The sequence below is a fragment of the Syngnathoides biaculeatus genome, chromosome 16 (genome assembly GCF_019802595.1).
Source record: "Syngnathoides biaculeatus isolate LvHL_M chromosome 16, ASM1980259v1, whole genome shotgun sequence".
Lineage (NCBI taxonomy): Eukaryota > Metazoa > Chordata > Actinopteri > Syngnathiformes > Syngnathidae > Syngnathoides > Syngnathoides biaculeatus.
Window position 1 is genome coordinate 16,785,728 of NC_084655.1, and position 18,161 is coordinate 16,803,888.

At 44.0% G+C, this 18,161-nt stretch overlaps 1 protein-coding gene across 4 annotated transcripts in view; it reads right to left on the reverse strand.

Annotated features, from left to right (window-relative positions):
- The window catches only part of asic2 (acid-sensing (proton-gated) ion channel 2), a 185,561-nt gene that overhangs the window by 82,173 nt on the left and 85,227 nt on the right, over positions 1-18,161 (reverse strand). For 3 of the 4 annotated variants that reach the window (XM_061846815.1, XM_061846814.1, XM_061846818.1), the window contains exon 1: positions 1,323-2,718. The exons of the other annotated variant lie outside the window; for it this stretch is intronic. In XM_061846815.1, coding sequence (XP_061702799.1) covers positions 1,323-1,991 — 669 coding nt within the window. In that variant the 5' untranslated portion in view covers positions 1,992-2,718. Of the gene's footprint in view, positions 1-1,322; positions 2,719-18,161 lie in introns of those variants that run through there. 4 annotated transcript variants of the gene reach the window in all.

Sequence of the window (18,161 nt, forward strand, 5' to 3'; positions counted from 1 at the left end):
AGTTCAGGAGCCTGTCCTACTATCTTCAGGCAAGAGGCGGGGTACGCCCTGGACTGTTTGCCAGCCAATCGCAGGGGAACTATCTTTACGTGGGGGGGAAAAAAAAAACATGTGAAGCGAAAGATTTTATACTCGCCAAGTCAATCTTCAAACTTAAACCCTATAGAGAGTACCACCTATTATGGGTAAATGACCCGTGATGATGAAAACTGGGTTTTTAACCAACCTGATAACCAGAGAGCAGTCTATGGATGGTGAGACAAAAATCGGGAAGCTGCGGCGGAAAATTATAGACGTGTTAAATGAATTTCTAGACTTAAAACCAAAACTTGCTAAAGTAGAGAATGAAGAGAGGAACAACCCCCCCCCCCCCCCCGCCCCCCCGACCCCACACATACACACAGAGCAACGGGAACTGGCCTCAGGATCACGATACTTTTGGAAGAGAGAAACTGTGGTGTGTATTGTCAATTTTCATTCTTCGATCTAGGTTTGCACCTCAGTTCAAGCCCTTTTTGTAAGCTTTTTGCAGTAGTTTCTTTCTTTTCGCCTTTCCTCGTAGAAATCTGAATGAAAGCGGCCGCGACGCATTTGGTGCTCGAGCGCTTTAACGATTAGTTGTTACAGGAAGTTCAAACAGTTGGCGCACCATTGATTTACACGCGCTGTTAAGGACTCCAATCATTGTAAAAGAGGTCGCCGTTTATGTGATCCGGAACAAATTTAGACACTACACATTTGGAGGGTTGGCCTGTGGAAACTGCACTTGTATGAGTTTGAGGTATGATCAATGAAAAACAAAAAACAGGACTCCAGGGGTGAAGAAAAATGTCGAGGTGTTTTAGTTTAGCCGATGGGTACATGACCCACGGTGACAAAAGTTGTGTATATACTAGTTATAAGTGAAACCAACATGACGGGAGCTAGATGTGCAAAAACAATAGTGAAGTGGACAGTTTTAGACCGGTCAAGTAGTTTAGATTTAAATTTATAGAGCATGCCACAAATTACGTATAAATCAAACACGATGACTAAATCTTCAAAGCCACATACCGTATAGCGAGAAGTACAAGAGTGTCGAGTCCATGGGTGTGAGAAACTGTCAAGATGTTTAGCCTGGCCAAGACATTCCCCAGACTTGAAAACCAAAGATGGTACCTCGGATCAACGATTCCAGATAAACCGTAAAGCGATTACCAAGGATTTACATGAAAATGACTAATTGTGAAGGGGAATTGGATTGTTTTAGACTTATCAGGTCAATCTACAGACTTAAACCCGACAGAGTATCGCACAGATGAAGTCACGTGTAGACAACTTACGGATGAGAAGTTGTGAGCCCCGCAAGGTTCCCCTCTGTACTTGCAGGAGAGAAGCATGTCGTCCAGTTGGTGGCTAAGCCGATCCATGAACTCCAAGTTGGTGCCCTCAAAGTTCCGGGGCGGCAGGAAAAGCCTGAAGTCTGACAGCTTGCCAAACCAGCCCACGCGGTCCTCCTGCAGCAGGTCCAGCACCAGGGGGCGGACCGTGCGGTTGGCCAGCAGCAGGCCGAGCCAGTGTCCGGCGAAGTACAGGTCGCTCTTAGTGAGCTTGTAGAGGCGGATGGGGTTGTTGTTGCAGATGGTGACGACGGGGAATGCCAGTTCCTTGGCCCACTCAGTGTGGACCCGCGTGTAGGTGGGGAAGGACATCCAGTGAAGTAGCCGGTTGGATGACCAGGACAGCAGCAGGCCCAGGGAGGTGCACAGCGCCAGGAGCCAGAAGACTCTTCGCCCCAGGGAACCGCCAGGGACGCACACCTGCCTCAGCCCGTGCAGGTGCGTCCGCGACAACAGAGTGGAAGCGAGCGTCCGGGTTGTTCCGTGCAGTCGGGTGGCTGTCGGGGACCGGAGACGGCGCCCCTCTCGGGCCATGACCCCCGCCCACAGGGCTCCTACAACCGCGGGGATAGCGTCATTTCCCAGCCCGGCTTGCGGGGCTGCGACCCACATGTAGCTCCAGGGTAAACGGTAAATCCAGACCGGGACGAACAACCCTCTGACTGGTTGACGAAGGACACTCCCCCCGAGCTACCCCCACGTCGGTTCAGCGAGCGGACTTGTTGGTCCCTCCTGACGCTGCCGACTCAGCGGAAAGAAATTGAAAAGCGTCCGCTGTTGCAGCTTGTGTGACAGCGAGCGAGAGAGGACGCCAAAGGAGGAGGAGGAGGAGGAGGGAGGATGGAATACAAACCAGTGGGGGTGCGACGGCGGGCTGGCGAGGAGGGGGGGGGGGTGACAAACGTGAGATGAGAAGGAAATGAAATCAATGAGAGCGGCGCATCTTTGTTCGGGGGGTTTTCTCGTCTACCGTTTCAGTGATTGGACTTACTGGGGCTGATTGGCAGTCCGCATCTGAACGGCGCTCTCACTTCCGCGACTTCCACGTGCCGCCTCGCGCTTGGACAGATGGAGCCTGGCGTAGCGACCGGGGCAAGCTCGAGCGCAAGGCTACAAAATGACACTGGCATCGGGGAAGGAAAGCAAACAAAACAAAGCAGACGACTTTGTCCTTGCTGTTCCTTGGTTCGCCTTCTAAAAATACTCCGATCCGTCAACTCCTCGCTCTTCCTCCGCCGCCTCCTGTCTTCTTTTTCTACTTTCCCTCAATAGCCTTCACTCACAGTCTTCCTCGCGCGTTTCGACTCCGCTTCGTTCCTCTTCTGCTTCCCGCAGCAAACGCCGCGCAATTTGAGCGGACCCCCTCCCGCGCTGCCCCCGTTCTCCCCGCCGCTGCGCTAACTTGCTAATAGCCCCCACAAGCCTCTTTACCCCCCCCCCCGCGCCCCCCATGTCCTTGTTTGTCTGCCACCGTCACAATGAAACATGAAGTGACTGGCAATGTAAATACAATAAATAAATATATATATATATATACACACACACTGTATATGATTTTTTTTTCATTTTTTTAATATTATTTTCCAATTTTGAGAACAAGTGTGAAACAAGAACAAGTGTGAAAAAAAAATATATATATACATATATATACACACACACACATTTCAAACTTGTTCTCAAAATTGGAAAAAAATAGTAAAAGAAAAATTAAAAAATACCTAAACAAAATACAAACAAATATACAAATATAAATGAAAATAACCTAAATGCTATTAATATTAACTATTAATACATAAAATAAATGCCTTCAACATTACATGCCTTAAATTAAACAATTATGAATAAATCACTGCGAACCAAATAAAAATATAATCAGGAAGATGGGGCGACTGTAGTGCGGGTCCGCGCGTTCGAATCCCGGCTCTGACTATTTACACTTGATGAGTCCTTCGGCAAGACACCAAACCCCGGACGGCTCCCCGGTGGGCATGGGAGCACATTGCATGGCACCGTGACGGTGGAGTTAAAGAAATACATATAAATATTAATTGAGTATAAATAATCTAATAGATGAACGCTACAAATAAAAATACCTACGAATTTAAAAAAAATTAGGTCGCCATCGAATACTGTTTATAAACTGATAATTGTTTTATTTGGTTTTATTAAAACATGAAAACTATCTAAACAATTCAGCAATATAACACGTGATGTTACGTGATGTTACTTACCCCCACCGAGCTTGTTAAAACTTCACCTCACGTGAAGAGCAACTAGATGGGTGTACGTACACTTTTGAAGCTGCTTCGAGTTCAACAAAATGTCAATTCCACATTATTCATACGACGAATGGAAAAATAAATAATGTAATGTATGAAAAAAATGTACGAGATCATTATGTTTTACATATATCGACAAAAAGAGTCTGCGTTCTCGGAAGACTCCAGAAATTTGAGAAACATTTACTGTTGTAGGGATTAAATCAAACCAGGTTTAACAATGGCTTTACACAATTAATCGATTATGAATATTAATAATTAGCAGGCCGGGTAGTCACGCCTCAATGCAAATACTGTTTGCAAAAATGCTATTGAAATCCAATTAAAATTCAAAATAGATAGGTATATTAGCTCCGTATTCACCTTATCCCATCGCATTTAATTGCTCAGAGTCGTCGCATTAGGCACATTTTCGCTTTTGGTTTTAATCTAATTTTTATTATTATTATGATTATATTACATTTAATGAGAAACATGCACGGTCTGAACTAAAGAACACCGGGGTCGTTTGACTTGATTGAGCCAGCAGAGGGCCCTGTGTGGCTTCATCTTTTGTCTTGTTTTTCCCCAAATACAGGCCTCTCCCTTCTGCACTTGAGTAGATAAACATCCCTTTGGTAAGCCGGTCAACAACAAGGCAGCGAGCAGGCGGGGCAATCTTTATTTCAAAGCACTTTTTGTCGGCGGTGTTCAGAAGTGTCGACTGTGAGGCACAAGGCCATCATTATTAGCTATTGTTCCACCACAGAAGAAGACAACGACGTTAACAGAGCGTAGCTATTTTCTCGAAGATGGGCCTACGAATCATTAATGTAAACAAGCCACAAAAATTACACACGCTTGCATGCACACACTAGTGCACTCCTGCACCACTCGTGTAATTGTGCACTTGTGTAACTGTGTTATTTGTTTACTTGTGTATCAGTTGTGGACAAGCTACTTGTGTGCTTGATTCCTTAAATACCAGCTGCGTGGTTGTATACTTATGAGCCTCTATGTTTGCCTACTTTGGATTTACAATGAATAAACTAAGTATTTGAACACCCTGCTATATTGCAAGTTCTCCCACTTAGAAATCATGGAGGGGTCTGGAATTTTCATCATAGGTGCATGTCCACTGTGAGAGTGATCATATAAGTAGAAATATCCAGAAATCACAATGTATAATTTTTTTTTTAATGATTCGTGTGATACAGCTGCAAATAAGTATTTGAACACCTGTCTATCAGCTAGAATTTGGACCCTGTTAGTCCGCCTTTCAAAGTCCACCTCCACTCCATGTATTTTCCTGAATCGGATGCACTTGTGTGAGGTCGTTAGCTGCATAAAGACACCTGTCCACCCCATCCAATCACTAAGACTCAAACTTGTAACATGGCCAAGACCAAAGAGCTGTCCAAAGACACCAGAGACAAAATTGGACAACTTCACACGGCTGGAAAGGGGGACGGAGAAATTGCCAAGCAGCTTGGTGAAAAAAGGTCCAATCAGTAGAAAATGGAAGAAGCTAAACATGACGGCCAATCTCGGTCGGAGTGGAACCCCATGCAAGATACCAGATCGTGGGGTCCCAATGATCCTTAGAAAGGTGAGGGATCAGCCCTGGACTGCACGACAGGACTTGGTCAATGACCTGAAATGAGCTGGGACTGTTGGTAATTCACTAAGACGTCATGGTTTGAAATCATGCTTGGCACAGAAGGTTCCTCTGCTTAAACCAGGACATGTCAAGGCCAGTCTTAAGTTTGCCAATGACCATTTGGATGATACAGAGGAGTCATGGGAAAAGGTTTTGTGGTCAGATGAGACCAAAATGGAACTTTTTGGTTAAATTCCACTAACCGTGTTTGGAGGAAGACGAATGATGAGTTCCATCCCAAGAACACCATCCCTACTGTGAAGCATGGGGGTGGTAGCATCATGCTTTGGGGTTGTTTTTCTGCACATGGGACAGGACGACTGCACTGTATTAAGGAGAGGATGACTGCGGCCATGTTTTGTAAGATTTTGAGGAACAACCTCTTTCCCTCAGTCAGACCATTGAAGATGGGCCGTGGCCAGGACTTTCAACACGAACAATGACCCGAACCACACAGCTGGGAAAACCAAGGAGTGGCTCCGTAAGAAACATATCAAGGTTCTGGTGTGGCCTAGCCAGTCTCCTGACCTAAACCCAATAGAAAATCTTTGGAAGGAGCTGAAACTCCGTCTTTCTCAGCGACGCCTGTCTGATCTAGAGAAGATCTGAGTGGAGGAGTGGGCCAAAATCCCTCCAGCAGTGTGTGCAAACCTGGTGAACAACCACAGGAAACGTTTGACCTCTGCAATTGCAATCAAAGGCTGCTATACCAAACATTAACATTGGCTTTCTCAGGTGTTCAAGTACTTATTTGCAGCTATATCACACAAATAAATCGTTAAAAAAATCATACATAGTGATTTCTGGATTTTTTTTTTTTTAGATTATCTTCCTCACAGTGGACATGCACCTACGATGAAAATTTCAGACCAAATTTTGTAATAGTACTTAACTGTAATACTTCATTTACATTTCACTTGTTTGTGCTCTACCAGCAATAATCTTTTTATGAATATTAAATATTCTACTTGTACATAAACAACGAGTTGCTGTGAGCTTTCTTCGATATGTGTGCAACTGTACAAAAAAAACAGGAACATTTAAAAATGTGCCACAGCTGTCGCTTCTCTCTCGTTCTTATCAAAATGCTGAATAAACAAAAAAGGGAATTTTCATTTGCGCACATCAAATATTTCACAGCTCGCCCTTTTGGACCCGACCGTGTGATTGTGTTGCCAACTCATTTTTCTTTTTAGACAGCTGCGCTCAGTATTCTAAAGGTGACGCGGCCCAGGGGGGGGAACAGAAAAGAAAACGAAAATCTATGATGATTCTTTATGACCTCGCTGAAGCGCACAAGGCTGATTAAGATGAAATTTCATAAAAAGTGAAGCCTGTTGATGGTAAATAAAAGCAATACAACACCCGTGGGTCGACAAATGCGGCAGAAGATGAAATGTCGTAAAAGTATACGTTTTGATCGCAAACAAGATCCATAATGCAGCTAGTGAGCGGAGATTCAATCGGGTCTCCTTTTCGCACACAGACGGACTAACAAGCATCCAGAAAGGCCAAATCAAACTTCTTTGTTGACAACGAGCAACAAAACACCCCCTTGGAGTGCTCGAGTGACAACAAGCGCGAGAAACTAAATGATCTCCGCCGTGGTACTCGGGCTCAGTACTCGGTTCTTAGCAGGCTGACGGCAAGTTTTCGCGCCGCGCGTGTCTTGAATACATTTTAGCCGAACACATCGCAAGTACGAAAACTGGCAACTGCAGCCTAACTCGAGTCCCTCAACTCTGTCAAAAGCTTTGAAAGTTTGAAAGACTTTTTTGTGGACAACACCACCAATCGAGCGCCGTCTAACATCCGCATCCCCCCCAGAAAAAGTATTTGGTACACATACTGTATGTGCGATGACATACTTGAATACTGTGCACTCACCATTTACGTCCACCGTCGCCTACAAAGGGTCAAACACACGGCGGCTAGGGCAAGAAGCTAAAAACAATGGACCTTAAGCTCCGCCCCCTTAGCCATGTCCCACAAGCTTTCAAAATGGCGATTGAAAATAACATGTTTAAAGTCGATTCTCTATCACGTATTCCAGATAATATTGGGGTAAGTTTTTTTGCTAAATGCGTCAGACTTGTCGAAGAAAGTTCTACAGAGAGGTCTCAACTATTTTACGCAAGGATATGTACACGGAATTAAGATTTTGGACGGAGCAGGACGCAATGTCAGAGTTATAGCGAAACGTTGGCGATTGATGCGAAAAAAGTTTGACACCTCACAAACTTCAGATTGAAATCCAACAGGATAAAATAGTGGAATCGTACTGTGGGTGTAAAGCAGGGTGAGTACTTTTTACGTAGAAAGATCACGACTAATATCATTGTCGTCTTTAAAAGTGAGTATTCATTTGACTTGGCTCGCAATTGAACCCAGTGCTCTCTCTTAAAAGTCCGATGTGATACAAATAGACATTTCTCTCGCGCATTTACATATTAACCCGAATCTTTGGTATAAAACACAACACACTTCATTCAGCAGGTCAGTGATACACTAACAAAGTGAAAGTTGTTCTCCAGCAATGTATAAAGCACTGATAATAATTAAAACTCAGATAAGATACTTCTCCCTCACTTACCTTCGAACATACAGCCCTGTGTTTGTTGATATCGTCTACATTTAGTTGTACGTGCGCTCTTCCGCGAGCCTTAATCCATCATAGAGACTTTGTCAACCGTGTTTTAGGCTTTGGAAAATGAATCAACCCAGCAGGATATCTTTCATCAGAAGTGCACATTCCCCAAGCGCATCCAAGGATAATTTTCTTCGTAAGATTAACTTTTCCAAGCGCCCGCTACTGACAACCAGCATTGCTTGTGGGAGAATACGGCGAGAGGGGCGTGTCAAGCCAGGGGTTAAGACAATGCAGCTATCTGATTGGCTGTCATTGTACGAGTAATTGACAGGTCGGAAAGGTCCATTTGGTCAACCTCCAAGCTAGCAAAATGCTAACCTTAGTATGGCATTAGCCGTTTACATTACCACTCTGTATTCATTTTATTTGGGAATAATGAACAGACTGAATGCGTATAAAATTGTTTAAGGTCAGTTTAGCAGTAGCAGGGCTGAATAGCGTTGCGGGAAGTCGTGCTGAGAGGCGAAATGAATTGACGGCTAATCCCAAATGAAACGGCAGAGGTTGCTGAAGTAGATAGCTAATCCCCTCATTAGTAAATAATAATAAAAAAGCCATATTATTGTAATTTACCAGTGTCTTATTAAGGGAAATAACCTCAGTGAACTGGACATCAGCCCTTGCTGAGATGATCCCTCACTCACATAAAATAAAACACTCACTTCTCCTATTATGCTTGAATGCAGCACATGCGCATATGCTTGTATGATAAATGTGTTAACATTAGCATCTGGATGCTAAACACGGCACATTACAGATGTATAGTATTTACAATGTTTATTTCACCGACACTGGACATCGCGGTGTCGCCGCCGCCTTTGCGGCTCACCTCATTATGATAATTACATGAGGCGCGGTAATGAACGTAAGAGAAGCGTTAAGAGAAGGATGTAGCAGAGGAAGTCGTTTACCCCTCCAGGGACGCGCCGTCTCGGGTGTCCGTGACGAATAGGACGAGGGTCGGGGCCGGGTGTAAAAGGTCACCCTAAAAACGTCAACCTTCAGTCTGAATGATGGCGCTGACATTTCCCGAAGAGCCCCGCCCACATCAAGTCACAATGATGGCACAAAACCAGGACGGCACGTGTCACGTTTCTGCCTTATGCGTGCGTTTTTACTGTACGGACAAAAACAGAATTTGCCAAGGGTCATAATTTCAATCCCTCTTTTGTGGTTAGTATCAGGCAGCACGGTCGACTAGTTGGGTTCTGGCTCTGAAACCCGGTTACTCCTGCTTCAATGAAGACTAAATTGTCTGCAAATGTGAATGTGTTTGTCTACTGGATGTGGCCTGCCATTGACTGGCGACCAGTCGGCAGTTTGCAGGAAAACAGCTACCAGGCAATTTTTTTTTTTTTTTTTTTTTACACCCTAGTTGGCCTGGGTAACATGGCCTGATAACAAAATGTGACTTTAAAAAAAATATATATATTTTTTGCAGTTAAAAATAAATTTCCCATTTTAACTTTTTTCCCTTTGCATGTCGAAAAATGAATCTCATTTTTACACTATTTTTTCTTTTAAGCATGTAAAGCATATTGAGTTACCACATCTACGATATGCACAATACAAATAAATTTGCTTTGCTATTGTCAAACCACATTTTGCTTTTTTATTTTCTTTCCCCTTATTCAGGAATTTGCTTTATTTCTGCACCTATCACGGAATCTTTTGACCAATATGAAACATAAATATTGGAAAACTCATCATTTTAGATCACATCAAAATAATTTCTCTTGGAATATAAGAAGAAGAAGCACACTGAACACATTGCATTATTTTTAGTTCAAATATTTAGGTCATCAAAGCATTACTTTAACCTTACCAATCACATTTTAAGTAAATTAATGACATACATTTAAGTGTTCAAAAGTGACAAAGTAAAAAGTAAAATAAGCACCGTAACTGATTGAATAAACCAAACAAAAGCATCCACTTTGTCTCCATGAATACTTTAGATGAATTCAGAAGTTAGACAAACACAAAGAACATAGCTTGTAGCTTGAAATGAAACAAATTAACCAATTAGCATCTAAGTCCTTTCCCTATCAGTTGCGTCTGATCAGAAACTGAGGGGTGTCTTCAGGTTTTTTAGTTGCTTCAGTTGTTTGTTAGTGATTTATTCCTTTTGCTGGTACGCTTTCTTTGTTCTACACATGCTGTCTGTGAGCAATATGGCCACCCTGGCCTCTGACAGGAAGTTTGAAGAGCTGTGTGATTGAGGTTTTGCTGCCCCCTGCAGGTCTGGAGAGGGGTAGGTGCTCTTCCTGTTAGTTGACTTGACAGTAGCTTTTGCCAAAACGTGAAAACTGCTATCAGGGAGAAGAATGACCAATTTGAAAAAAAAAAATGTCAGCCTTTGGGGCGGGATCTTCATGTTTTTGCTCCAAGACTTTTGCCAGACTGGCATGTCTATAAGATCTAGCTATGCCGTAGTAAACAGAATGCTTCTCTCAGAAATGTTAACATGAGAGTGAAAATACCGATAAAATACCGCCAAAATCAGAATGTTGTTGTTATTATAAACACCAAATTTGATGCAAACAGATAGCAAAGCCATTTTCCGCAATCACAGCTGTTTCTAATTTCACGACGAGCGTTGCCGATAGATGCTGGCGGCCGGTCTTGATCACAACTTCTCCCCGCATCAAGCCGTACCCCTCCCCCTCTTTCCCAAATTTACCCAACGAATCTACACGTTTCACAACAATGACATTTTCAGATGAAACAACTTGGAAATCTGCGAATCCGCGGAAAATTCGCATCCCTGTACTACGCTGCAAAATCGGTGCATCAAAATTCCAGAGGGTACTACAAGAGCTAATACTTTACAAAATTATTTATTTTTGGGTATCCATCTATTGTAACAATACATGTAGAGTAGGGTACAAAATCCTTGTTTCCACTAACTAGCATGGTTTACTTACGTTTGGTCTGGATCTGATATAAGCTATGGCTAGTACTAGCATAAGTCATCTGTTCTAAAATACTTTTTGGTAGCCACCTATTGGCGTACCAAACTCAGTGGTAACAAAAATGTTTTTTTTTTTTTACCCCACCAGGTAATTATTTGAGTTCAGTTTGATCCGGAACTCATAGCATTCGCTTTGTAAAAGAGTCAACCCAGTTTTCCCCACGTTAAACAGCGAGCAGATGTTAACGTGTTCACGCCGTCCCCGGATTGTCCAATGTCCCGACTCCGTTACAGATGCGATTACGCCCACATTAGCTTTTTTTTGTGCTCTTAATTAAAGCTCATTGTTTCCCCGACAATCCACTCCCGTTCGGTCACGCCGTAATCTCTCACCGGGACGGTGTGGAAAATCCTTCCCGATGGATGAAGCGGATCAGCGCGAGCCTTTGAAGGCTCGTCGGAACATCAGCCCGCCTTGAAGATGCAAAGCCGCGCTGATGAACGGACGCGTGAACGGATGAAGCTTGGCAGCAATTTCACACAAGACTGCGCCGCGCCGGAGCTGATTTGTGCGCACGTGTGATTACATTACGTTAATCTCGACACTTTCATCTGCAAGACTTTATCAGGCACAACAGTGACTCCTCTACAGCAGCCCGTTCATTTCAATATATACGAGTACATTAGGACGGACCACGATTACACCAGAAGGACCTCGTTGAAAGCCAAAGAATCCACAGAGACGATACCGGGTGCTGTCCTGGACAAAACCGAACACGGTTTTGGTTAACAAAAGTCTCAAGTGAAGTCAACGTGTTTTTTTAAAGTATCTTTGATGAATGCCGCGATGTTGTCACTGAAGTTAAAGGTCAAGAGTCATCCCTATAAGCATTCTAAAATACATAAAACATTATTCACTTCAATGTCTACATGAAAAAATAAATATGAGTGGAGAGCGCGTCAACCGTGCGCAAATCTGCGGAAGTCTCGTTCGACATCCAAGTGGTCGCCATATTGGCTGCGTCTTCTGTCTGTGACGTCACACTGGGACATTCGCCATTGAAAACACTCGGTGGACCCTGCTATGGGAGACGAACAGGCCCATTCAGACAAGGAAGCTCTTTTCAAAGAGCAGAACATCTCACAAGCGAGTGAAGCAATATTACCCTATCGTTTGGAGCCATGTTTAGATGATATGTGGGTCACGGTCAAACCGCGTACAACCAAACCACCTCCTGCCCGATCCACCACCGCGCGGCGGTGATAAAAACAACGTCGCCCGCGAGCTATGACGACGCTGCGGCCAAACTGCCTCCCCGTTCAATCCACCGGAGAGGCGCCGCGACGAGCCACCCCAGCCAGAGCCGTGTTGACAAGGCCGGCAGCGATCCACAAGGCCGCCTCGGCACCCCTGACTTACGGATTAGGCCCCCCCCCCCACAACTATTGTTTTTTTTTTTTTTTTTATAACTGTATACACAGCTACATGTCATTTGGAACCCACGAAGCTCCCGTCCTTTGCACCCGTGCAATCCATTCCGAGCGCTCGAACAATATCCAGCAATACAACGAGCCGGCATTTTGGCTAACACGAAGGAACAACGAGCGAGCTTCCAGCAGGTAAAACTAGTACAAGCAGACGAGACCGCTTGAGTGCGCTACTGCCCGGTACGTCCCTTCCTGCTTCTTCTCGAAAACAAATCCCTTGAAAGGATTTTCATGGCGGGAGTTACAAAAAACCATATACGTGTTAATAACATACTAAAAATCATGACAGTGGACCTTTAACAAAACAGACAATTCAGCATCTTCAGTGATCCGAAAACATTCTCAAGCCAATATTGTTGTCAAAATGCATCGTTTTGTAAACATAAAATAACCGATAACCATCTGAGGTGAAGACAATTTAGTCACAGTCAGCATGCATATTTTGTAAAACAAGCATCAACTCTTGTGAGGATAAGCGCGTTGGAAAATGGACGGACGGAGAAACAATTTAAAGTTTCATGACAAACAGACAATTCAGTTTTCGTGTCAGGTAACCATTGTAAAAAAAAAGTGTAAGCAAAAGTAAACAAACAAATAAGAACAGGAAAGGCACGGCTCGATTTCTTTTTAGTTCATCACTTGATGAGCCGTCAATAAAACATGGAGGGACTTGCGAGGCCTCGCGACGTGTTTCAGTCGCACTGAAATGAGCTAAATGAGCTAATTACCGCTGGCGCCCCCCCCCCCCCCCACCCCCGACGGGCTCCCCAGTCTGAGTGGCACTTTTCCACTCAGTTGGAGGCCCCTTTTGGAGCCAGCAGCTGAAGGCCACTCGGCACGATTAAAAAGATAATAATGGTGCAAAAACACTCGAATAAAGATGTTTGGGGAAGAAATTTAGCTTTGGCAGCCACTTCATTTACATACAACAACATACTCCAAGTGGGAGTTTGTTAAAACATGAATTATGGTAAATACTGTAGACACTTGAAACCCATATCGATGACTTTACGCTCAATTTTGTGAATGGGTCCTTCAGATTTTTTTCCATTCTCTCTTTTATTCGAGAGATGTACACCCACTTAAATCAATTTATTAAACTCTTTACATAAGCTCGTTTTTTTTTCTACTTTTACTTACTTAGAGAATTCACCCCAAACGGCTGCTAACTTGTTGAATGGACCTTCCCGATGGCGACCTTAAGCTCCGCCCTCTTTGCCATGTCCCACAAGCTTCCAAAATGGCGACTGAACATAACGTGTTTGAAGTCGATTATTGATAATATTGGGGTATGTTTTCTGCCAAATGCGTCAGACTTGTCCAAAAGAGTTCTGCAGAGAGTTCTCAACTATTTCATGCAAGGATATGTACACGGAATTATGATTTTGGACGGAGCAGGACGCAATGTCGGAGTGACAGCGAAACGTTGGCGATCTGATTGGCTATTACTATATGAGTGATTGACAGGTCGGAAAGGTCCATTGCAGACATGCATCCTTAAGACTTTTTTCTGCATATTTTTATCATAGGGGATGCTTACCCAATTCCATGTTGATGGGTGAAACCGGACTCGGTGGGTAATTCTGTCCATAGGCGGGATCTTCAGGTAATTTGTTCAAAACGGTTCAAAGTGGGCCATGGGTCCTTGAGACACTTTTGTGTGTCCTGTTATAAAATGTTGACTACCATCCAGCCATCCATTTTATTTTGCCGCTTATCCTCACGAGGGTGGCGGGGAGTGCTGGAGCCTATCCCAGCTGTCAACACGCAGGAGGCGGGGTACACCCTGAATCAGTTCCCAGCCAATCGCAAGGCACATGTAGACAAAAAGCCGCACTCACAATCACACCTAGGGGCAATTGAGAGTTTCCAATTAATGTTGCATGTTTTTGGGATGTGGGGTGAAACCGGAGTACCCGGAGGAAACCCACGCAGGCACGGTCAGAACATGCAAACTCCACACAGGCATGTACGGGATTGAACCCGGGACCTCAGAACTCTACCAGCTGCCGCCAGAAAGTAATCATTTGACGTAAAATAAACTTACCGAGATATGCCATTCAGTCTCTTTAGGTAAAATGCATGCTCTATAGGGTCTAAGTAAGAGGAACTCTTTTGGAAACATTCAGTGATGTTTAAATAAAGGAATCGGCTTCACTATAAAAATGCTGTATGATGAAAAAACAAGTGCCACCCTCCATGTTGACTTGTCAAGGGCAAATATTTTCTAACTTTATGGCCCTCTCCTGAAATACACAATCTTTTTTTATTTTTAACAAGGCTAGATGCAGGCGAACATTCCAAACACTTTCACTTCTTCACCCTGCCGTAAAATGGTCTGAGCTCCGTCACTCCGTGAATATTCAGAAATGCTATTTGTTATTCTGCATCACACAGTTTTAGCTCAGAGCGGGGAAGTCAGTCAAAATTCATCACCAACCGAACAAAAACTCCGGCAGTCCAAATTGATTGTCAAGATTGTCACACAGTTGCCTTTGAAGTTCACATCCGCCATTTTAAAGTGACACAATGAATAATGAAACACAATGGATGCTAACGTAGCATACAGATAAATACCCCCCCCCCGCCAAAAAAAAAAAAAGCCTGGAGAAAAGAAACGTGAAGCTAGCCTCGGCGGGCCTGCCGAAGGAGGATGCAGGTGCGGTGGTGGATGTTTCCCTTTAAGAAGCGTGTTTTATTGGATTTAATATAATAATGTTAGGCTGGGCAGCCTAGTTAGCATATCGCACCGTGCAGACTCTTCCCAGATTCAGCTGGGCTGGACTCCAGTTCACCACAAGCTTAGTGGGGACAGCCGGTGGAGAAACGTGAAGGCTATTACATTCAGATACGAGTGGGCCAATTTCAGAGTCTCCTCAGTTGTCATTCAACTGATTTTTTTGCTTTTAATTATATTTAAAAATCTATGTGCCCTGCGATTGGCCGGTAACCAGTTCAGGGTGTACTCTGCCTCCTGCCCGTTGACAGCTGGGATAGGCTCCAGCACTCCCGCGACGATTGTAAGGATAAGCGGCAAAGAAAATGGATGGATAGATGTATTTAAAACAACAATATAACATTGCATTGAAGTCGGCTACCTTAATACTGACGAAAAATGGAGAAACGCCATAGACAAAATTGTACAACTCCACACGGCTGGAAAGGGCTACGGAGAAATTGGAAGAGGTGAGGAATCAGCCCGGAACTACATGCCAGGTCTTGGTCAATGACCTGAAAAGAGCTGGGACCACCGTTTCCATGGTGACTGTTGTAATACACTAAGACATCATGGTTTGAAGTCATGCATGGCACGGTAGGTTCCCCTGCTTAAACCAGCACGTCAAGGCTCGTCTTGAGTTTGCAAATGACCGTTTGGATGATACAGAGGAGTCATGGGAGAAGGTTTTGTGGTCATATGAGACCAAAATGGAACTTTTTGCTCATAATTCCACTAACCGTGTTTGGAGGAAGACGAATGATGAGTTCCATCCCAAGAACACCATCCCTACTGTGAAGCAGGGGGGGTGGTCACATCATGCTTTGGGGGTGTTTTTCTGCACATGGGACAGGACGACTGCACTGTATTAAGGAGAGGATAACCGTGAGATTTTGGGGAACAACCTCTTTCCCTCTGTCAGACCATTGAAGATGGATCGTGGCTGGCTGGATCTTTCAACATGACAATGACCCGAAGCACACAGCCAGGAAAACCAAGGAGTGGCTCCAGACCTAAACCCAATAGAAAATCTTTGGAGGGAGCTGAAACTCCGTGTTTCTCAGTGACAGCCCAGAAACCTGTCTGATCTAGAGAAGATCTGAGTGGAGGAGTGGGCCAAAATCCCTCCTGCAGTGTGTGCAAACCTGGTGAACACCTACAAGAAACGTTTGACCTCTGTAATTGCAAAAGAAAGGCTAACATTGGTTTTCTCAGGTGTTCAAATACTTATTTGCAGCTATATCACAAAAATAAATCGTTCAAAAAAAATCATACATTGTGATTTCTGGATTTTTCTTCTTATATGATCTCTCTCACAGTGGACATGCACCTACGATGAAATTTTCAGCCCCCTCTATGATTTCGAAGTGGGAGACCTCGCAATATAACAGGGTGTTCAAATACTTATTTCCTTCACTGTACGAGTGTTTTACGTTACAAGCATGGTCACAGAACGTATTAAACTGGTATCTAAAGGCGTCGATGTCCATGGTAACTAATGTGAGGTTTTGCACTGGAATGTCATTTGAGGCCCCTCCTGATTGGTATTTGCATGTCATCCACGTTTGCACGGGTCCTCCTTGGACTCCGCTTCCTCCCACATTCCAAAAACATGCATATTTGGCTCATCGACAGCTCTCAATTGTCCTAATTAGCTCTATAGAAAAATGAATGGTTGAAGATTGGACAGGGAAGGCAGAAGACACAGATTGGAGTTGACTAATGAGTTCAAGGTATCCCCCTTTGAGCACCCTCGTCTGTACACAAAATTAAAATATAATGGGCTTGCTTTTGTAGCTTCATTCCGTCTATACGAGACGGATATGATTCAGGGGAAGCTGGAAGCAGGGGCAGTTCATTTCACACGTGGCTGAACGACAAGGTGCGGGTGGGGGGGCGGTGGGGGTGGCAGCAAAGGGTTAAAAAAAAAAAAAAAGTCCAGCAAAGAATTTCCAAATTGCACCTCGACAGGTTCCTGCTGGAAATGGGGCAATTGAAGCAATTAGACAGCGTGATGATTGGACGTTAATGTACGGCGGGCGCACTCGAGCAGAAACAACAACAAAAGATTAAAAGCGTTTTACATGAAAATTGACAAATTTTGGGGGGGGGGGGGGGGGGACTAAAAATCAAGCTATTCATTATTTTCTGTTGTCCTTGTGCATCCAAGTTAAACAGACTGAATAGCAGATTCGAGAGTTCAAATTTATTTGCCTGGGAGGAAAAAAAAATATTACATTTATGAATAGGCTGATGAACAAAATCTCCTGGATAATAGTTTTTTTCTCTTATGCAACATCCACATCTTAGAAGAAAAAGTTGTACTTTTTAAACCTTTTCATGGTTTTATAACAAGACAAATGTTATGTGGAGTTGTGAAAAAATGTGTGATAAACCTCACATTTTTGGAATTCGTCGTATAATCATACGGCAGGACCTCCTCGAATCTCGTGAGGCTCTCAAATCTTGTCAGTGTGTCATGAGCGGGACTGGTGCACTGCCAGAAGTTGTGTGGCTTTGTCACCGCTCTGGGCGGTGCCACGTCTGGCACTCGTTACAGGTGTTGCGCATTCGGCATGTCGTTATGTTAGATTTTACGTCATGGACGTTTGCCAGTTCATTGTTCATATGCTACCGTGCGCGGACACTACTTCTGCAATAAAACCCACTGGACATTATGCCGTTGTCTCGGAGTCCTGCATCTGGATCCACTCTGGAGATTCCTTCACATCTTGAGATTTACGCTCACCGCGGGTAGACTTCCTTCAATCTAATAAGAGTTCTGCTCTCGTGATACCTTTTCAAAAGTTAGGACCTGTCCAAGACTGACTAATTTCTTGTGAGACGAGATGACGCAAGGAGTCCCCAAATCTCGTCACACTTGCAGTCACGCAAGACCTTTTCAAATGTCTTCGTGCCAAATCACGCAAGAGTCCCTCTCGTCTTATGTAACTTGTCAAATCTCATGAGATGTCCCCGAACCTGTCGAGATTTACGAAAACCTCGGACTCCTTCAATTTTCCCAAGACGTGCTAAATCGTACAAGACTCAGATCCTGGGACCTCGACCAGAAAATCTCGTTATGGTTCCTTTAAT